General features: G+C 46.7%; 1 protein-coding gene across 7 annotated transcripts in view; it reads left to right on the top strand.

Moving 5' to 3' along the window:
* Positions 1-22463, top strand: part of ANKDD1A (ankyrin repeat and death domain containing 1A) — a 41504-nt gene that overhangs the window by 8966 nt on the left and 10075 nt on the right. For 3 of the 7 annotated variants that reach the window (XM_002825550.5, XM_063716691.1, XM_063716695.1), the window contains 7 exons: positions 1066-1164; positions 5217-5321; positions 6051-6149; positions 9968-10066; positions 10631-10729; positions 13284-13382; positions 21569-21667. In XM_002825550.5, the coding sequence (XP_002825596.4) occupies positions 1066-1164; positions 5217-5321; positions 6051-6149; positions 9968-10066; positions 10631-10729; positions 13284-13382; positions 21569-21667 (699 nt within the window). Of the gene's footprint in view, positions 1-1065; positions 1165-5216; positions 5322-6050; positions 6150-9949; positions 10067-10630; positions 10730-13283; positions 13383-21568; positions 21668-22463 lie in introns of all 7 variants that reach the window. The other 4 variants (XM_063716690.1, XM_063716693.1, XM_063716694.1 and 1 more) reach the window with 2 other exon arrangements.

A 22463-nucleotide genomic window follows, 5' to 3' on the forward strand; every position in this document is an offset into this window, starting at 1 on the left:
AGCCTCTATGGGAGATTTAAACAGTCCATTCTTAAACACCAGTCCAGGATAAGGTCTTCACCAGTCATAGCAAATCAGAAAACAGGGACAATGTATTTTTCATGAAGCTACATTTGTCTTTGTTTGTTTGTTTTTGAGACAGGGTTTCGCTCTGTCACCAAGGCTGGAGTGCAGTGGTGCGATCACAGCTCATTGCAGCCTCTACCTCCTGGGCTCAAGTGATCCTCCCACCTCAGCCTCCTGAGTAGCTGGGACCACAGGAGTGTGCCTCCACGCCTGGCTTATTTTTACGAAAATGTCTGTAGAGATGGGGGTCCCCCTATTTTGCCCAGTCTGGTTTCAAACTCCTGGGCTCAAGTGATCCTCATCTCAGAGTATTGGGATTACAGGTGTGAACCACCACGCCCAGTTATGAAGCTTTATTTGTCAAGAATATATTCTAAGATTGGTTCCTTACAAATTGTTTTCTTTTAAAATGGTCTTTCTTTATGAAATGATGATGAGAGTAAATGGCAGCTGGTTTTTTGTTTGTTTGTTTTGAGACGAAGTTTCACTCTGTCGCTCAGGCTGGAGTGCGGTGGCGTGATCTCACCTCACTGCAACTTCCACCTCCTGGGTTCAAGCGATTCTCCTGCCTCAACCTCCCAAGTAGCTGGGATTACAGGTGCCCACCACCACACCTGGCTAATTTTTGTATTTTTAGTAGAGACAGGGTTTCACCATATTGGCCAGGCTGGTCTTGAACTCCTGACCGCATGTGAGCCTCCTGCCTCAGCCTCCCAAAGTGCTGGGATTACAGGCGTGAGCCAACAAGCCTGGCCAGCAGCTGTTTTATTTTTAAGTTTCATTTAGCAAAAAAAAAAATTTTAAAAGTTTGCAACAGTACATCAGCCTCTATTTAAAAAAAAATCTTGGTCTTTAAATTCCTAAAGCTTGGAGCTCCCTGGACTAAGTGGCACTTATAGTTCCTTCTGGTTGTATGGTTTAGTCATAAGGCACAGGGCCTGGCTGGCACAGCCACGCCTTCCCACATTCTTCTCACCTCCTCTATGTCCTCTCCCCTAGTTTGGGATGAACGCGCTTCTCCTGTCTGCCTGGTTCGGCCACTTACGAATCCTCCAGATCTTGGTAAACTCAGGGGCCAAGATCCACTGTGAGAGCAAGGTAAGGCCTCAGCTGGTAGACCCCGTCCCCTTGGCTCCCCCATCCCTGGATGCACAGGTCTTCCCCGACCTCTGTCCCCGACCCCTGCTTGCCCCTCCGGTCCCCCACCTGCCTCTGCCTATCCCTCTTTCATCTGATCTCCCCCACCTCCCTTTATTATTCGGTGAGTTGGGAGAGTTCCCAGCCCTCTGGCTGGCCTCCTTATTTACAAGAGAGAAATCAAAGTAACTCCCTCAGAGCGTAGTTAGGAAAATTAAATGAGAAGGAGGTGAGGTCTCCTCCACCCTCCTGCCAGGCCCTGCACCCCTTGTGCTCAGTGCGGTGGGGTGAAAGGAGCAAAGCATCATTTACCAAGTGTGGTATGGTGGGCGAGTTACTCTATCAGCCTGCACTGGGATTTGAGGGAGCAGGGCCCCAGCAAGTGAGAGTGCCCGGAATCCCTCCACTGGTGTCTCACCTTTTAGGGTGTCAGTGGCCCATAGGAAAATGCAAACATTTCTGGGCCAAATCCCTCAGCCAGGAGTTCTCACGTGGGTTCTTGGAGAAAATTCAGAGGACCTATGAACTTGGATTGGAAAAAAGTGCATATTTATTTTGGCTAACTTCTTGAAAATTTAGCATTTTTTCTTTCTTTCTTTTCTTTCTTTTGAGATGGAGTCTTGCTGTGTCACCCAGGCTGGAGTGCAGTGGCGTGATCTCAGCTCACTGCAACCTCCACCTACTGGGTTCAAGCAATTCTCTTGCCTCAGCCCCCAGAGTAGCTGGGACTATAGGCGTGTGCCACCACGCCCGGCTAATTAGCATTTTTTTTCAATCATGAATGTAGGTAACATTAGTACTTGTGACTTTGTCACTAATAGAAAATGTAGCTATTTTCATATCACATGGAAGTTTTTGCAGTTATCTTAAAATACTCCTTACATTTATCATTACATTGCAATTATGGCAGTGATTAGACCCTTCACTAGATCTTGTTGTTTAACGGGTCAGTAAGGAAGCACATATGTTACTAGATTGAAAACTTGGTTTGTAATATTTTGATAACTTAATTTCAATATAATTGGTTTCCTTTTATGGTAGGCAGAATAATGGCACCCCAAAGATGTCCTTATCCTAATCCCTAGAACCTCTGAACCCCCAGAACCCAACACGCCAATAGGAATTTGTTGGGTGTGATGTGATGTGTGTGAGGTGTGATGAAGGAGGAAGGGCTGGAGTGATGCGAGCCACTAGCCAAGGAATTCGGGCAGCTTCTAGAAGCTGGAAAAGGCCAGGAAATGGATTTTCCCCAAGAGCTTCCAGAAGAAACACAGCATTGCCAACCCAATTTAGACTTCTGACCTCCAGTATTGTAAAATAATAAATTTGTGCTGTTTTATGCCATGAAGCTTATGGTAATTTGTTATAGCAGCAATAGGAAACTAATACGCCATTGTAAGCCTGTGTATTTGATTAATTTTTTTTCCTGTATAATTTTTTTTTTTTGCATTTAAGTAAATATTCTGAGAAGGGGTCATAGGCTTCACCAGATGTAAAAGGGTTGTGGCACATAAGAAGTCTGTCTCATGCCATTGTTAGGATCCTGTTGGCAGTGGTGGGAGTGCCTGAAAGCATTTGGGTTGGAAAATCCATCCCAGAGAACCATGTCCCTATGTGGTGGGTCACAAGATCTGAGCTGGAGTGTGGGAGGGAGGGGCCAGCAGGAGGGCGCCCTATGAATACACCCAGGTTCAAGCTCAGGGTTCTGCTGTCTAGTCCTGCCAGCCTGGCCTGGCTTGGCCTTGGAAGGGCTCAGTGGCCCTGGGGAATCCAGTGCTGTCTTGATGGAGTATACTATAAACAGAGTTGTGAATGAGCCTCCATGTTCTAGAATGAGGGAGGTGGGGTCTTGGGTGTATATGGAGGGTGAGGTTCTGAGTCATGGACTCTTCTAGTTAAGCACATCCCCTGTATATTCATTTTCTGTTTTTGGCAACAAATCACTCTAAAATTTAAACGTGATGAATCTGAAAGTAATGATATATTATTTTCCACAATTCTGTGATTGGCGGGCAGTTCCTGTGGCCTTGCCTGGGCTCACCTACAAGGCTGCAGTCAGCAGGTGGGTGGGCTGGGGGCTGGCTGGCCCTGGAGGGTCTCACTCACATGTCTGGAGCCTCTGCAGGAAGGGTTGGAACGTCTGGGATGGTGCGGCTGGTTTCTCCAGGTGGCCACTGATCCTTAGGGAGTTCAGCCTAGACTTCCTTATGTGTCTGCCTCAGGACAGCAAAAGAGCCAGAGCAGAATTGGCAAGGGCTCTAGAGGCCAAGGCTGGAAAGCCACATGGTATCACCTCCATTGCATTCAAAAGCCCGTCACAGGACCAGTGTAGATTCTCAGTGAGAAGAGTAGCACGATCCTGGGGTGTGCTTCCAAGGGCAGGAGGAATAGATGCAGCCAACTTTGCAAATAATAGACCCCACTCTTCCTTTCAATCTCTTGTTCAAGGTCTTCCCCAAAGGGATTCATCCTACCTGTAGATGCCACAGGCCCAGTCCTGCTTCTGCCCTGAAGCTTTCTCCTTTCCCTGCTGTTTATGTAGCTCTACCTTGCCAGGCATTGGTGATATTTACAGTTTTACTAAACTATAGACTATAATAAGATTTCAGCAGTTTTTCCATTAATATTCTATAATGCTTTAGTCATTTTGTCTCCTTAGTCTCTTCCAATCTTGTGATGACTTCTTCATTTTTCCTTGTTTTCCATGACCTTAACCCTTTTGGAGAGTAGTAGCCAAGTATTTTATGGAATGTCCTTCAATTTGGGTATGTCTCATGTTTTCCTCATGAAAATCATCAGTCCAGGGCTATGGAATTTGGGAAGAACACAAGAGGGAAGTGCCCTTCTCATCCTTTCATATCAAGGGGTCCATGATACCAACATGAAATACACACATTGGGCCGGGCGTGGTGGCTCATGCCTGTAATCCCAGCACTTTGGGAGGCCGAGGCAGGCAGATTGCCTGAGTTCGGGAGTTCGAAACCAGCCTAGGCAACATGGGGAAACCCCATCTCTGCTAAAAATACAAAAAGTTAGCTGGGCATGGTGGCGGCTGCCTGTAATCCCAGCTACTCGGGAGGCTGAGGCAGGAGAATTGCTTGAACCCAGGAGGTGGAGGTTGCAGTGAGTCGAGATTGCGCCACTGCACTCTAGCCTGGGAGACAGAGTGAGACGCCGACTCAAAAAAAAAAAAAGAAAAGAAATACACATATTGAAAATTTATATTCACTGAGATTTGACCCCTGTCAAGATGTAAAACACTGTTCTACTGATTTTTATGACTCACTGATGGGTTGCAAACAGGACTTCAAATAATCTGACCTTAATACGAGGCAAGAGTAGAAGCTCTGGGGCATAAACATAGTATTTGCAAGTCTCCCTCCTTTTGCTTCTAGGCCCCAGAGACCTTCTTCCTGTCCACCCCCAACCCAGGCCACTTCCCTCTACTCCCTGCAGACCACATCTGCTCTTATTCTGCCCTAGAAGGTGAGGAGGTCACTTCCTAGTGACATACACTGGTCACTTGGTCACCTGCTTCTTCATTAGCAGCTATATCAAGGGAGGCAGATACCTAGAACCTTCTTAACTGTTCTGGAGGCTACTAGTGCTATATGACCTCATCGTACATGTTTGAATTAATTTTCAGTTGTAAAATACTTTTCTTGTAGGTCCAGTCTTCTCAACCACCCATTGAAGTGATCAGGGATTATGATGCTAGTTTGTCCTATGTGCAAGTGGAGGCTCAGAGAGGTGGCGGTAACTGGCCTGAGACTCCGGAGCTGAGGGGTGCTGGAGCTGGGATTTGAATTTTGGCATCCCGACTCCTGCCAGCCCCCCTGAGGCTAAGTGGGCAGCAGAGTGGGTTATCCCTGGGGTCCATTCATCATTTACAGTGTTGTATCCATGGGGAGGCTGTGTTCTGGGTCCCAAACACTCGCTGTTTGGGAGACTGGCAGTGTGTGAAAAGGGCCTCCCTTCACAGACTGCAGGGACCCTCCTGCACTTGTTTCCAGGATGGCCTGACCTTACTGCACTGCGCAGCCCAAAAAGGCCATGTGCCTGTGCTGGCGTTCATAATGGAGGACCTGGAGGATGTGGCCCTGGACCACGTAGACAAGGTGAGAGTGCCTCAGGGCTACTCATCATTCCCATTGGGTGGGGGGCTCCTGGGGCCACTCTTGCCCACTGGGCTTACCACATTCCTTGGGTGCATCCTTTGATCTGTGGGCATATTGCACCTGGCCTGGGGAGCCGCTGGTAGGGAAGAGGTGTTGGGGCACAAACAAGCAGAATACAAGCAGAACACAGTCAGTTGCTGCAGAGAGGCCCAGATCAAGGACTAGGTGGGTTAGAAAAGCAAGCCATTGCTTCTGCTTCCTGGAGGAGGTGGCATTTGGTAAATAAACTGGATTTGTGGGTAAGATTGGAAGTCAGCGGTTGGAGGGGGCACCAAATGGAAGAGCAAGGCTTGTAGGAGCTTTAGGGACAGGAAAGGGCTCTAGTGTGAGTTCTGAGGGACTGGAATCTTAGGAGGGAAGGTCTGATGGGTGGTTGGGGTCCCTCTGGTGATCTCAACCCCCATCCTCAAGAATCTGTTTATTCATTAGGCAGCAAGGAGCCACCTAAGGACTTCAGCCAGGGAGGGACCCCAGCAAGTGGCTCTTGTTGGGAAGTTGGGTCTGGGCTTTCCAGGCAGGGTGTGGGGAGGCAAGGGGAGAGGACACTGTCTGGGGCAGGAGAGGCCACTGCAAAGCCAGAGTCGTTGGGGAACAGAGGCCAGGTGGGCAGAGGCAGGTATGCCCACTGACAGAGTGAGGAAGGCTCACACCACTTCTCCTCCTGGCCAGCTGGGGAGGACGGCGTTTCACAGGGCAGCTGAGCACGGGCAGCTGGATGCTCTGGACTTCCTCGTGGGCTCTGGCTGCGACCACAGTGTCAAAGACAAGGTACTGTGTCCGTGAGGCTCTGGGATCCTGACCAGGGTGCAAAACTTGCCACCTTCCAGGCTCTGGCTCCTCATCTGTGTCCACGTCTGACTCCCATTGTGCTGGAGGGCCGTGTGGCCCAAAGATGAGAGCGTATTTAGTGTTCATCCAGCAGGCCCTTCAATAGCATGTGCTATGGGCCAGCCCTGTGCTACAGGCTGGTGGCATAAAGATGCCCAAGACACCGTTTTTTACTCGAGGAACTCAGTGCCACAGTCATAGTAAGGATTTCTGATCCGACGTGGCTGGCCAGGGTGGCAGATCTGGGTGGTTGGTAGTGCTGCCTGGAGTGGCTTGAGTAGGGCTGTGATCTACTGGGGTTGTCTGTTGTTGGCAGATGTGGGGAAGTGTAAGGGGGTGGTAGCCACACATCTGCTCTGCTATGGTTATGGCAGGAATAGGTTGGGAGCATGGAAGAGGGAGCATATCATTCAAGGCTTATGAGCAGGATTTCACCAATCTGAGAAGGGGTAAGGGACGGGGACCAGAGGGTCTACCCTGCAAATGACTCTTATCATTGGACCCTTGTGAATCATATGTCATAGCAAATTCTCTCTTTTTATTTTTTTCTTTTTGATACGGAGTCTCGCTCTGTCGCCCAGGCTGGAGTGCAGTGGCGCGATCTCGGCTCACTGCAAGCTCCGCCTCCCAGGTTCACGCCATTCTCCTGCCTCAGCCTCCCGAGTAGCTGGGACTATAGGCGCCTGCCACCATACCCAGCTAATTTTTTTTGTATTTTTAGTAGAGATGGGGTTTCACTGTGTTAGCCAGGATGGTCTTGATCTCCTGACCTTGTGATCCACCTGCCTCAGCCTCCAAAAGTGCTGGGATTACACACGTAAGCCATTGTGCCCGGCCTGTTACAGCAAATTCTAAATGATGCCACCAACAAAGAGATTAACTCCATTATTAATCTTCTGGTTAATGTGGTTGGCCAGGATAGAGGGAGTTCTGTGTATAATGAAGTGATAGAGAGCTCACACACAAATGTACTGCAGGGTCTTGGAACTGGAAGGGGTCTGAATTCAGCCTTCTCGTTTTACAGTTGTGGAAACTGACGCCCAGAGAGGGAAATGCTTTAGCCAGGGTCACACAGCAAGACACAGGTAGAGCTGGATTTGGAAGCAGCATCCTAATGCATAAAGCTGTCTCTCTCCCCTTACCAGGCTGCCTCCTGGGTTGGACCCCCTTGGGTTCTGCACTGAGTCCATCCACACTCATGCTTTTGGGCTGAGCAGGTCCTGCCCTGTGCAAGGCACTGGGCCAGGAACTGGGCATACAGAGAGTGGGGAGGGCAGTGCCTGCCAGGACTGGCTAACCCAAAAGGCAAAGTGATCACACCTCAGGGCCCCAGGAGAGCATGAGCACCAAGAACAGAGAAAGATAAAATACAGCTTTGATGAACTTCTCCAGAATCTTGCAATCAGAAATTCTGCAAAGAAGCTTTTAAAATTGCATACCCCCGTTAAGTTTTGTGTTTTCAGAATGGGAGTGTTTTCATTTTCAGTTTCATCTGGGGAGGGGGGCACAGTAAGTTTTTCAATGCCTGATAAGGGGGATAGACCTCTTAGAGTCAATGACAACACAGGTCACTCCACGTGTACTCTAGAATGCTAGGGAGGCTTTGAGAGCCCAGAGAGAGCTATTACCTCCACTTGGAAGGGCGAAGTGTTGCTGTCAAGGCCTCACAGAAGTGGAGATGCTGGACATCCCCAGGGTGGAGGGGAGAGGGCCCCGGGCCCACGCCAAGGCTGCCTTCTGTCCAGCTCTCCTGCCTCTGAGCCCCCTGCCCTGCCCAGGAAAGTGCGAGTGCCTGTCAGGCATCCATGTGTGCCACTTGCAGCTTCAAAGGGCAAGACATGGATATTTATAACCCAGAAGGAAGAAGAAAGCCCCGCCATGGTCTCTACACCCTGCTAACTGGGGGCATGTGTTGGCCCTTCATGGTTCATCTGCTTCCTCCGTGTCTCTGAACACAGAGATTTCATGCTGTGATTGCATTTCCCACTGCTTGTCCTGGCTCGCAGCAGCCGGCCTGCAGGCTACAGCCTGCAGAGAAGCTGGCAAGGAGAGAAAAACAAAGCTGTTGAGGGCTTTTTAAAATTATTTTAAAATTTTATTATTTTTAGCTGAATTCAATTTTTTTTTGAGACAAGATCTTACTCTGTTGCCCAGGCTAGAGTGTAGTGGCGTAATCACAGCTCATTGCAGCCTCAACTTCCCATGCTCAAGCAATCCTCCTGCCTCAGTCTCTCTAGTATCTGGAACTACAGGCAAGCACCGCCACATCTGGCTAATTTTTGTATTTTTTGTAGAGACGGAGTCTCACTATATCGTCCAGGCTAGAATTCCTGGGCTCAAGCTATCTGCCCACCTCAGCCTCCCAAAGTGCTGGGATTACAGGTGTAAGGCACTGTGCCTGGCAGGGAGATCCCTTCAAAAGACAACCCCAAGCAGGCTGACCTCAGCAGGGGCCACTTCTGATACAAAGTACGTTGCGCCCTCTGCCCTGCCCAATGCAGAGCTGCCCTCTGCCCTGCCCAGCTGCTTCTCTTGGCTATGTCACTGTCACCTTTAGACTTTCCAAGTGCAAAGCAACTACCAGTCCTCTGGCCCTCAAGTTCCAGGGACACATGTCAAGCTTTCCACATGATCACCTGAAGACCCTCCTACATTATTGACTCATTGAACAAATATCTACTGAGTGTTGGCCATGTGCCCAGGCCCTATTCTAGGCACTTAAGGAAACTTTAGAGAACAAAATAGATGCCCCTGTGGTGCTTATGTTCCAGCAAGAAGGGTCAGACACATGGAACCAACCCAAATGCCCATCAGTAATAGACTGGATAAAGAAAATGTGGCACATATACACCATGGAATACTATGCAGCCAGAAAAAGGAATGAGATCATGTCCTTTGCAGGGACATGGATGAAGCTGGGAACCATCATCCTCAGCAAACTAACACAGGAACAGAAAACAAAACACTGCATGGTCTCCCTCATAAGTGGGAGCTGAACAATGAGAACCCCATGGACACAGGGAGGGGGACAACACACACCAGGGCCTGTTGTGGGGGGCAAAGGGAGGGAGAGCATCAGGACAAATAGCTAATGCATGCAGTGCTTAATACCTAGGTGGCGGGTTGATGGGTGCAGCAAACCACCAATGCACACGTTTACCTGTGTAACAAACCTGCACATTCTGCACATGTATCCCAGAACTTAAAGTAAAATTAAAAAAAAAAAAAGAGTCAGACGGTAAACACTAAGCACTCAGCCAGTGACAGAGTGTGTTAGCAGGCAATCCGTGCAGTGGGGAAAATAGGCTCAGGAGGACAGAGGTGGGGTTTGTAGTTTCAGTGTGGCCCGGGCAGGCCATGCTACTCAATGAGAAACTAACATCTCAGGCAAAGACTTGAGGGAGGCAGGTGACTGAGCCAAGCAGCTGCCTGCAACAGCCTGAGCTCGGGGGAGAGTTGCTGGGGCCTTGAGCAGTGAGAAGAGAAAGATCTAGGGGACCCGAGGAGGGACTGGCTTCAGATGGGCACGTGGAAAGTAGAATTGGATTTGTTTAATTTTTAAGCAATGTGCCTGCCTTGAAGTATAAGGAAAGAAAGACCAGGGCTTGGCCCTTGAATCTGCCCCTGGTTATAGTTTTTGGCCCAGTTGTCAGGAGCAGGGTGGCACTGACCCAGTGTGCATGGCTGCAGCTCATCACAGGTCTGTGATTCTGGGGCTCTCTGGTCTGCTGGCCTCTCAGGAGCCCTTTTTCCTGCAGGAGGGGAACACGGCCCTTCATCTGGCTGCTGGTCGGGGCCACATGGCTGTGCTGCAGCGACTTGTGGACATCGGGCTGGACCTGGAGGAGCAGAATGCGGTGAGTCACTGCCTGGGGATGGCGAGATGCGTGACCCTCACTTGCTGTCTGCCTTTGAGGAACCCCCACCAGTCCATGGTGAAGTCTAAAGCCAGGAGGCTGAGGGCATGATCTCGAACTGAGAGCCCACCAGGGAAAGACAAGCAGCAGCACTGAACTCTAGGCTTAATGGTGGCACTTGGCATGATGGATCACCAAAGAAGTGAGACAGAAAGTGTGTGTTCAAAGAAGGGAGACGTCACCGTGGACAGGAGGGTGAGGGAGGGCTTGCTGGAGGAGGAGGAAATAGAGGGGAGGGGCTGAGACAGCCTGACAGGGGCAGAACATGAGCAGAGATGTAGAGCCAGGAGTGACTATGCGATGTGTGTGCTCCACAAAGTGAGGACTTCAGGGGTGGGGCTCATGGGATCACAAACAAGAAAGCTCATTGTTCTCAGGGGCAGGGCAGTGGAGAGCTCAAGGGGCCCTGGGGCCAAGGCACAAGGGGCATCCTCTCACCATGGGATTGGGGGTCACTTGGGTGGGCCTCCCCACCATCCTCATTGCTCTCCTTGTGTGTTGCAGGAAGGTCTGACTGCCCTGCATGCAGCTGCTGGAGGGTCCCACCCTGACTGTGTGCAGCTCCTCCTCAGGGCTGGGAGCACCGTGAACGCCCTCACCCAGGTAGCCAGGCCCTCCCAAGACTGCGGTCTGCTCTTGAGTGCTGAGCCATAGCCGTGTCGGCAGTAACGGCCACAGGGATTCCTGAACCCTGAGTGAATAGAGGCTTCGAGGCAGCAGGCCAGGTTCTGATCTTGGCTTCTCCACTGCTGAGCCCTGTGACCTGGAGCAAGTTACTTAACCTCTCTGAGCCTTGTTTCCCAACTATAAAGTGCAATGACATTTACTTTTTTACATTGTTGTGAGGATTAAATACCTAACACAGTGCCCAGGACATAATAGGGCCCAACACCTCAACACCTGTTAGTGTTTTTTTGTTTTATTTTTTTTGAGATGGGTCTTACTCTGTTGCCCAGGCTGAAGTGCAATGGTGCGATCTTGGCTCACTGTAACCTCCGCCTCCTGGGTTCAAGCAGTTTTCCTGCCTCAGCCTCCCAAGTGGCTGGGACTACAGGCGTGTGCCACCACCCCCGGATCATTTTTGTATTTTTTGGGTACAGACGGGGTTTCACCATGTTGGCCAGGCTGGTCTTGAACTCCTGATCTCAAGTGATCCGCCTGCCTCAGCCTTCCAAAGTGTTGGGATTATAGGCGGGAGCCATTGCACCCGGCCCTGTTAGTGTCTTCTATTTGTTGAGCTCTTGATCGTTCACAAAGCCCCTTCATAACTGTTACCTCAGAAAAATTCCATCCATTTTGCAGATGAGAAAAGTAGAGCTTTGAGGGCACTTTCTCAGGGTCACAAGCTAGTACGAGGCCAAGCTGAGTCTCAAAAGCCTTTTCCCCTGACTCCAGAGCTCCCACCCACTGATGAAGCTTTTCCCCTGACAGAGCTGGGGCTTGGGGTGTGACCCTGGATGAACCTCTTCTCTCTCTCCCCATTGTACTCATCAATTCTGCCAGTAAAAATTCTCCTCTATGACCTGGAAAGCGGGGTTGTGGACTTTCTTTAGGTAGTGAGTTGGTGTTTTTGCTTTGCTTTTTATTTTTGAATCAGTGACAAATAACCTTTCTGGCTGGTTGAATGGCTTCAGGTTCTGGAATTCTTGCTTTGTTCTAAATGTCAATAGTATAGCAAAAATATTAATAATAAATAATACAATATAAATAATAATAGCAAAAATACACAGGCAGTTCAAAAACAGAGAATTAAAATGTTATGCTAAAAATTTATTTCCCCACTGCTTAATCTGACTGGCTTTGAAAAGAAAAGTAGGCTGGGCAAGGTGGCTCATGCCTGTAACACAGCACTTTGGGAGGCCAAAGCTGGAAGATTGCTCGAGCCCGGGAGTTTAAGGCTGCAGTGAGCTATGATTGCACCACTGTACTCCAGCCTGGGTGACAGAGTGAGACCCTGTCTCAAGAAAAAAAAAAAAAAGAGACTGCGAAGGTTGCACCCAGCTGGGTGGCCATTGGGTGGGGGGCTGGAGCTGCTCATCACACCAGGCCTTGTGCTCCAGCCTCAGCTTGTGGTTTCTGGCAGAGGCCACGTTCCATTTCAACATACCCACCCCTCTCAGAATATCATGCCACAGGGTCTCGGAGGAGGTGCCAAGCCCATAGTGACTGCATTTCCCACTGGGAGATGGACTGAGTCCCATACACCTCAGGTACTCCCTCAGCTGGGACTTTAGCAGGGTGGCTAGCTAGTCCTGGTTTGCCCCATACTGTCCTGATTTTAAAATGGAAAGTCCCACATCTCAAGAACTCCTCAATCCTGGGCAAACTGAGACAGTGGTGGGTCACCCTAGTGCGGCCTGCCTGGTGTGTGCCTTGTGCAAGGTGATCATTGGGCCAGGTTGGGCTCTGACTGAAAGAGAGCCCTTTGAGGCCCACCAAGATCAAGCCTCCATTCTGGCCCTGCCAGGATCCTGTTTGGATGCACTAAGACCAGCTTGTGCTGGGCAGTGCATGCTGGGTGGAGTTTGCTCTGTGTTGGCAAATCTTACTTGTCTTCCTCTTTAAAAACCACCTCCTGGCCAGGTGCGGTGGCTCACGCCTGTAATCCCAGCACTTTGGGAGGCCGAGACGGGTGGATCACAAGATCAGGAGTTCAAGACCAGCCTGGCCAACATGGTGAAACCCCGTCTCCACTAAAAATACAAAAATTAGCTGGGCGTACTGGCAGGCACCTGTAATCCCAGCTACTTGGGAGGCTGAGGCAGGAGAATTACTTCAACCTGGGAGGTGGAGGTTGCAGTGAGCCGAGATTGTGCCACTGTACTCCAGCCTGGCTGACAGAGTGAGACTCTGTCTCGGGAAAAAAAAAGAAAACCACCTCCTTAGAGTCTATCATCTGCATGTCTTTACCAGCCATAGAATTGGGCAGGCTTTGGTCTACATTCTTGCAATTGTGATAGGAGTTGAGGAAAAGACTGAGACCACAGTGAGTTCCTTTTACTGGTCAAGAGGCCTGGGAGTCATTGATTTTTCCAGCCTCAGTTAATACTCCCAGGGGTGTTGTGACACTCAAATGGAAAAATGAATCTCAAAGAGCTTTGCAAACCTCAGTAGGAGGAGTCCTTGTGATATTGCATTGATGCCTGTTTCCTTCTAGAAAAACCTGAGCTGCCTTCACTATGCAGCCCTCAGTGGCTCGGAGGATGTGTCTCGGGTCCTCATCCACGCAGGAGGCTGCACCAACGTGGTTGATCATGTAAGTATGGTGCGAGTCTTGAAGGGGGTCTCCATCGCAAAGCCTTCCATGAGCACACTGATGAAGCACAGGGAGAAACAGGCACATCGGACCCTTGGGGTTGGGGTGCAGACCAGGAGTAGGGGAGCCAGCAGCACTTAGGAGAGTGATACTGTTGTAGCTGTAATAGGATTAGAAACCAAGCTTGCTTGCAATTCCTCTGAACTGAATTATCAGCTCTTGTTCTCTGCTCATTTATGCACTGGGGCTTTTTTTTTTCTTTTTCTTTTCTTTTCTTTTTTTTTTTTTTGAGAAAGAGTCTTGCTCTGTTGCCCAGGCTGGAGTGCAATGGTGCAATCTCGGCTCACTGCAGCCTCTGCCTCCCAGGTTCAAGCGATTCTCCTGCCTCAGCCTCCTGAATAGCTGGAACTAGAGGCACACACCACCATTCCTGGCTAATTTTTTTTTTGTATTTTTGGTAGAAAAATACATGGGGTTTCACCATGTTGGCCAGGCTGGTCTTGAACTCCTGACTCAAGTGATTCGCCAGCCTCAGCCTCCCAAAGTGCTGGGATTACAAGCATGAGTCACTGTGCCAAGCCTAGACATTGGGTTTTACTATTAATCTTTTTTGTTGCCTATCTGTCCACTTAATTGTTAATCTTTTTCCTGTTATACATTTGGTCCACACACAGGAACTGTATAATCTTTTGGTTAAAACACAGACTTTGGGAGTGCAGTGGTTCACACCTATAATCTCAGCACTATGGAAGGCCGAGGCTGGAGTATTGCTTGATCTCAGGACTTCAAGACCAGCCTGGGTAACCCAGGGAGATCCATCTCTACAAAATTTTTTTTTGAAAAACTGGCTGGTCATGATGGTGTACACATATAGTTTTAGCTACTTGGGAGGCTGAGGCAAAAGGACTGCTTGAGCCCAGGAGGTTGAGGCCACAGTGAGCCACGATCACACCACTGCACTCCAGCCTGGGCAAGAGCAAGACTCTGTCTCCAAAAAAAAAAAAAAAAAAAAAAATTGGGCTGGGCATGGTGGCGTGAGTCTGTAATCCCAGCACTTTGGGAGGCCAAGGTGAGCAGATTGCTTGAGGCTAGGAGTTCGAGACCAGCCTGGGCAACATGATGAAACCCTATTTCTACAAAAAATATAGAAAATTAGCCAGGCGTGGCCGGGTGCAGTGGCTCACACCTGTAATCCCAGCACTTTGGGAGGCCGAGGCAGGCGGATCACGAGGTCAGGAGATCGAGACCATCCTGGATAACACGGTGAAACCCCATCTCTACTAAAAATACAAAAAATTAGCCGGGCTTGGTGTCAGGCGCCTGTAGTCCCAGCTACTCAGGAGGCTGAGGCAGGAGAATGGTGTGAACCCGGGAGGCAGAGCTTGCAGTGAGCCGAGATTGCACCACTGCACTCCAGCCTGGGTGACAGAGCAAGACTCCGCCTCAAAAAAAAAAAAAAAAGAAAATTAGTCAGGCGTGGTGGTGTATCCCTGTAATCCCAGCTACTTGGGAGGCTGAGGCACGAGAATCACTTGAACCCAGGAGGCAGAAGTTGCAGTGAGCCAAGATCACTCCACTGCACTCCAGCCTGGGCAACAGAGTGAGACTGTCTCAAAAAGAAAAAAAAAATAGTAGTGGGAGTTTCAAATGGTAACTATCTTTCTAGAAGGCAAGTTGACAATAACTATCAAGCTGAATTAAATAATTAAAATTTAAAAACAACAGGCTTTGGTGTTAGGCCTGGCTTTGTATGCTGATACTACAAACTGAATAACCCTGGGCAAGCTGCTTTGACCTATTTGGGCCCGTTTCCTTACCTATAAGTACTATTATTATTATTCCCATTACATAAACAAGGAAACATCTATGGTTTAAATCAGAAAGGGGTCATTTCTTACAACTAAAACAAGTACTATATTTAAACTTATTATAAAAACAACATTACACAATTCATTGGAATATAGAGAAGAAAGGCATCCTTGATTCCAAAGCCCTAGAAAAGCAAGGAATTTTTTTTAATGCCATCCCATTTTTCCCCATATAAATAGTATCACCTCCAGCTAGAAAGAATTCAGGCTAAATGCTTACTTGTTTCTGCCCATCAAGACACCAGAATCCTGATGCCAGCCCAGTGGTCAAACTATGAAGTTTTCCTGTTACCCTCATTTAGTATGTTGTTTTCATTTTCATTTTAGCTGTTTTTGCTATTTATTTATTTATTTAATTGTGTCACTTTTATTTGTTGTATTTGCATTGTTTTTAATACCAAAAGTAACTTGCTGGTAGTAACAGTGTCAAAAGACACATTCATAAAAAGTGAAGGTGTTGCCAGGTGCAGTAGCTCACACCTGTAATCCCAACATTTTGGAAGGCTGAGGTGGGAGGATCGCTTGCGTCCAGGAGTTCGAGACCAGCCTGGGCAGCATTGTGAGACCCCATATCTACAAAAAATTTAAAAATCAGCCGGGTATGGTGGTGGGTACCTACCTATAGTCCCAGATCCTCTGGGGGCTGAAGTTGAAGGATCACTTGAGCCGAGCAGGTTGAAGCTGCAGTGAGCTGTGATCATACCACTGCACTCCAGCTTGGGTAACAGAGTGAGACCTTATCTCTAAAAAAAATTAAAATAAAAAAAAATTCCCACATATCATTACAAAGAGGAAACAAACACCACAAGAGAAAAATGGCCAAAGGTTATGAAGAGACATTTGGTAGAAAAGGAAACACAGAGGATTCTTAAGAGAAATGCAAATTAATACTACATGGAGATATAATTCTTCACTCATTAGGTTGGCAAAAATCCAAAAGTTTTGCCGAGTGGGTTAACAAAGCTGTAGGGAAATAGGCACCTTCATATATTACTGGAAGGAGTAGAAGTTGGTACAATCTGTTCAGAGGGTAATTTATCAATATGTATAAAACATACAAATATATGTGCCCTTTGACTCAACAAATCTAGGAATTTATTCTACAGATATACTTCCACATGTATGGAATGATAATATGTATAAGGTTTTTGCTGCAGTATCATTTGTAATAGCAAAATATTGAAACCCATGTTTAGGAGACAATGTAATAAATTATGGCCCATCCATGCAATGAAATACTACGTAACCATAAAAAAGAATGAAGACAGCCGGGCACAGTGGCTCACACCTGTAATCCCAGCACTTTGGGAGGCTGAGGCGGGCAGATCATGAGGTCAGGAGTTCGAGACCAGCCTGGCCAACATAGTGAAACCCCGTCTCTACTAAAAGCACAAAAAATTAGCCGGGTGTGGTGGCACACGCCTGTAGTCCCAGCTACTCAGGAGGCTGAGGCAGAAGAATCGCTTGAACTCAGGAAGCAGAGGTTGCAGTGAGCCGAGATTGTGCCATTGTACTCCAGCCTGGGTGACAGTGAGACTCCGTCTCAAAAAAATAAATAAATAAAAATAAATAAATAAATAAATAAATAAATAAATAAGAATGAGGACAGTTTTCAAAAAATGTACTTATATGGAAAGACCTTAAAGATATGTGAACAAAGCAGGTGCAAATTCTCTACTACAAGGAACCAAGATTCTTTGGGAAAATGGCTAAGTCTAGGACTAGGGCAAGAAATACTAATATATAGGGTGAGTCTGGAGCATCTTGTAGTGCCAGAAAGTAAAGGAGCACTCCATTAAAAAATGATGATTAGGCTCTGTCAAAAGGACACTGGGGCCACCGGAGAGAGCTCCCAATGGTCAACTCTGAAACTACTTAAGCAATACAATAAAGTAGTATTGGATTGTAATCCAAAGTATAAAAAAACTGTGCGTCCATACTGATATAAATAAATGATTGAATAAGTAAATGGAGGAGAATAAACAAATATCCCATGCAGAAGAATTTCAAATAATTTATGTAGATACCATGCCCTCAAGGACGTGAAGCAGAACCTCCCGACACCTTAAGTACAGGCTGTGCATCGTGACTTCCTGCCAGAAAGTGCAGTACAGGAAGGGGAAAAGAGTAACTTTACTGTGGGGAAATCTGACAAACACTACCTCAGCCAGGCGGTCAAGGCCAACATCAACAGTGATGAGTCATGTTGGCAGTATTTACCCTTGATAATGGTGTGATGAAAATGATACTTTATCTCTGTAATCCTCCCCCAAACTCCTAACCCCAGTCTAATTCCGAGAACAACAGCAGACAAATCCTGGTTAAGAGACATTCTACGAAATACTTGACAAGTAATTCTCAAAATGTTAAGGTCATCAAAAACAATGAAAGTCTGAGAAAGCAGCACAGCCAAGAGGAGCATACGGAGACACGACAACTAAATATAATGTGGTATCCTGGATGGGATCCTGGAACAGAAAGGATATTAGGTAAAAACTAAGGGCCAGGCGCAGTGGCTCACGCCTGTAATCCCAGCACTTTGGGAGGCTGAGGTGAGTGGATCACTTGAGGTCAGAAGTTCGAGACCAGCCTGGCCAACATGGTGAAACCCCATCTTTACTCAAAATTAAAAATTAGCCGGGAGTGGTGGCAGGCGCCTGTAATCCCAGCTATTTGGGAGGCTGAGGCAGGAGAATCACTTCAACTCAGGAGGCGGAGGTTTCAGTGAGCCGAGAATCGTGCCACTGCACTCCAGCCTGGGCAACAGAGAGAGACTCCGTCTCAAAAAAAAAAAAAAAAAAAAAAAAAAGTAACTGAAGACTCTGAATAGAGTATGGATTTTAAGTTCTAATAATCAATTGATATTGTCTCATTAATTATGACAAAACATCATACTAATTAAGATGTTAGCAGTAGAGGAAACTGGATGTGGGGTATGTGGGAACTCTGTTATCTTTGCAACTTTCACGTAAAACTAAATATATTCTAAAATAAAAGTTTAGTCTAGGAATGGTAGCTTGCACCTGTAATACCAGCACTTTGGGAGGCTGAAGTGGAAGGATTGCTTGGGCCCAGGAGGTCAAGGCTGCAGTGAGCCATGATCTTGCCACTGCACTCCATCCTGGGTGACAGAGCAAGATCCTGTCTCAAAACAAACAAAAAAGACAGAAAAAGTTTATTAAAAACTGCAGAATGGGCCAGAAATGGTGGCTCACACTTGTAATTCCAGCACTTTGAGAAGTCGAGATGCGCTTGAGGTTAGGAGTTCAAGACCAGCCTGGACAACAAAGCGAGACTGTCTCTACAAAAAAACTTTAAGATTAGCTGGGCTGGAGGCACGTGCCTGTAGTCCCTGCTACTCCAGAGGCTGAGGCAGGAAGATCATGTGAGCCCAAGGGTTTGAAGCTGCAGTCAACTATGATCACACACTGCGCTCCAACCTGCATGACAGATCAAGACCTTAGCTCTAAAAAATAAAAAGCAAAAAAATATAAAGCTGCAGAACAGTGTAATATGCTTCAAAAAGAAGGGTGGGAAGACCATGAAAATATGCCCAGCTGATTTTTATTGAAGATGCAAAAGCAGTTCAGTGGAGGAAGGTTTGATAGCCTTTTCAACAAATGGTACTGAAGCAACTGTACATCCACAGGCAAAAAAATGAGCCTCAACTAAAACCTCACACCTTATACAGAATTAACTCAAAATGGATCACAGACTTAAGTGTAAAACTATAAAGCTTTTAGAAAAAATATAAGGAGGAAAATTTTTGGACCTAGGGTTAGGCCAAAGAGTTCTTAGACTTGACACCAAAAACATGATCCATTGAAGCAAAAATTTGATTAATTGGACCTCATCAAAATTAAAAAATTTTGCTCTGCAAAGGATCTGTTAAGAGGATTAAAAAACAAGCTACAGACCAAGAGAAAAGATTTGCAAATCACATATCTTATAAAGGCTAGTGTCTAGAGTATATAAAGAGCTCTCAAAACTCAACAGTAAAAAAAAAATGGGCAAAAGACATTAATAATTTCACTGAAGAGGATATACAGATGGCAAATAAGCACATGAAAAGATGTTTACCATCATTAGCTATTAGGGAAGTATAAGTTAACACCACCATGATATACTACTTTTCAGAATGGTTAAAATTAACAAATTATGACAAAAATATTTGACAAATGGGAGAGAGAGCTTTAGGTAAGAGGATCCTCTCCACCATCCATGGTGGGGATAGGATGATTGATTGATTGATTGATAGATAGGTAGATAGATAGATAGATAGTTTTTTTCTTTTTTTTTTTTTAAGACAGAGTCTCACTCTGTCGCCCAGGCTGGAGTGCAGTGGCGTGATCTTGGCTCACTGCAAGCTCTGCCTCCTGGGCTCACGCCATTCTCCTGCCTCAGCTTCCCGAGTAGCTGGGACTACAGGCACCCGCCACCATGCCCGGCTAATTTTTTGTATTTTTTTTTAGTAGAGATGGGGTTTCACCATGTTATCCAGGATGGTCTCGATCTCCTGACCTCGCGATCTGTCCACCTCGGCCTCCAAAATTGCTGGGATTACAGGCATGAGCCACCGCACCTGGCCTAGATAGACAGATTTTTTAGAGACAAGGTCTCACTCTGTTGCCCAGGTTGGAGTGCAGTGGTAGGATCATGGCTCACTGCAGCCTCGTCCTCTTGGGTTCAAGCAATCCTCCTGCCTCAGCCTCCCAGGTAGCTGGAACTACAGGTGTGCACCACTATGCTCAGCTAATTTTGTTTTAAATTTTTTGTAGAGACAGGGTCCCACTATGTTGTCCAGGCTGATCTCGAACTCCTGGGCTCAAGTGGTCCTCCCACCTTAGCCTCCCAAAGTACTGGGATTACAGTTGTGAGCTACCACACCTGGCCTTGCCATTTCTTTATGTCTTCTTTTATATCCCTCAGTGATGTTATATAGCTTTGGTTTACCTTTGTCTTATTCATTTCTAATTATATCCTTCATAGTTTGTTTATATTTTTTGGCTGTCATTGTGACTAGAATATCTTTTTTAAAATCATATGTCATTTCTTGTAAGCATTCAATACAAGAATGCTACTGAATAGTATTTTTGTCTTCTATATGACTTTATTCTACTAGGATTTTTTTGTGGGGAGAGGTGTCCTAGTCCGTTTTGTGTTGCTATAACTGAATACCATAGATTGGGTGACTTATAAAGAATGGAGATTTATTTAGCTCATTGTTCTGGAGGCTGTGAAGTCCTAGAGCATGGTACCAGCATCTTGTAAGGGCCTTCCTGCTGTGTTGTGACATGATGGGAGGCATCACATGGTAAGACAGAGCAACTGTGCTAGCTGTGTGTAACTATACAATTACATGTCTACAAATAACTTTTTGTTCAAATCTTCTTTTCTAATACTGATAACACTCCATACCCACTGGCCTAAACTAGTAATGGCAATAATGGGCATTTTTGTTGTATGTGTGTGTGTATTCTGTTCTCTAACCCTTTTACAGCTCAATACATGAGGATGTTTTCTACTATAAGTATTAGTTTCTAATATCAATTTTATTGGCCTTGTACTATTCCACAGTATGTGTGTCACTATATCACCTAGAGAGGGGGGAGTATCCCCTCTTTGTCATTTACTCAGGGGGCCACAGGAGACTATTGGGGATGGTGTCTTCCACTGTTGAAGGAGAGTTGGACTTGGAGTGAGGTATCTTTTCTGGTCCCAGCTGGCTCTCTCATTCATTCATTTTCTACACAAATAGTTATCAGGTACTAGGTAACTAGGTACTGGGGGTGGGGACGTGGTGAGAGTAAAAAGTCCAATAAGACATAGTTCCTATTAGCTAAGTATCCTTGGGTAAGTCACTTAAGTTTTCTGAACTTCAGTGTTTCTGTTTGTAAGATGAAGATACTAATAAGAACACCATCCCTATATACTTCCTAGGTTGGTGTGTAGATTAAATGAGATGTCAGAGAATCTTAAGGTATTGTTGCTAGGAGGGACCATGGCAAATATCACTTGGCAGATGAAGAGTAGCAGAGAAGGGAAATGACTTGCCCGAGGTCACATAGTGAGTTCCTGACATAGCAGGGTCTCACCCTTGGGTCTGCAGACCCTCACCCATCTAGAAGATCAGTTTGGGGCTCCAGGAATTCAAGCTTTGGGACCATAATTGCTTAAGTCCACCCATGTCATCCAAGAAGCTAAAAGGGCCAAACCCAGAAGCACTATACCCTTCCCTCCTCCTGTCCCCAGCACCAGCCTGCAGCTGGGCAGTCCTGGGAGGGACTCGTCGATTGATCTGTGTATCTCCTCCCACAGCAGGGTGCCTCTCCTCTGCACCTCGCTGTGAGGCACAACTTCCCTGCCTTGGTCCGGCTCCTCATCAACTCTGACAGTGACTTGAATGCCATGGACAATGTAAGTGGCTACAGAGACCTTCCGGGCCCCAGGGAGCTTCTGGAAACCCTCTCAGGCTGGCAGGCTTGGCTGTGGTCTCCTAGCATGGCCCAGAGTTGAGGAATTGCTTTTTTTTTTTTTTAGCTTTTAGAAGGTAATCTAAATAGTTGTTGAAGGGAATATCATTTTGTTCATCATTCCCCTCTTTTGAACATTTTGGGTGTTCCCAAGTTTTGGCCATGGTCTACAACATTGCAGTGAACATCTTTTTACATCCAACCTTTTCCTTTCACTGCTTTTTTTCCTTATGGAACATTCCCAGGGCAGGGGTGACTGAGGCAGTCTTGTGTAACAAGAGGCCTCTGAGTCCTGAAGCTGTGATCAGTAAAGAGCCCTTTTAAATCCTGTCCCCGCAATCTACCCACCAACCATATAATTCTCAGTACCAGCAAGGGCATGGATCACAGAGCCACTGGGAGCCGAAAGCAATTTGGCAGAATATATCATATACCAAATGATATGTATGAGCACTGCTGGGAACTGAGCCTTGAGAAACATATTAAAAGCTCATGCACAGATATTTACTGCAGCATTACTTATCAGTCTTCAATTTGAAAATGGCCTAAATATTTAATAATAGGGAAGTGGTTAGGTAAATTATGGCACAGACAAAAACAGGCTATTATGGAGTTATCAAAAATGGCATTTATCAGAGTTTATAGTACACAAAAAGTGTCATGTTGGGGTAAAAAAATAAGATGTAAAATGTACATATAGGATGATCTCATGTATGTAAAACCAACAAACTGAAAACATT

Source organism: Pongo abelii, chromosome 16 (genome assembly GCF_028885655.2).
Source record: "Pongo abelii isolate AG06213 chromosome 16, NHGRI_mPonAbe1-v2.0_pri, whole genome shotgun sequence".
NCBI classification, from domain to species: domain Eukaryota; kingdom Metazoa; phylum Chordata; class Mammalia; order Primates; family Hominidae; genus Pongo; species Pongo abelii.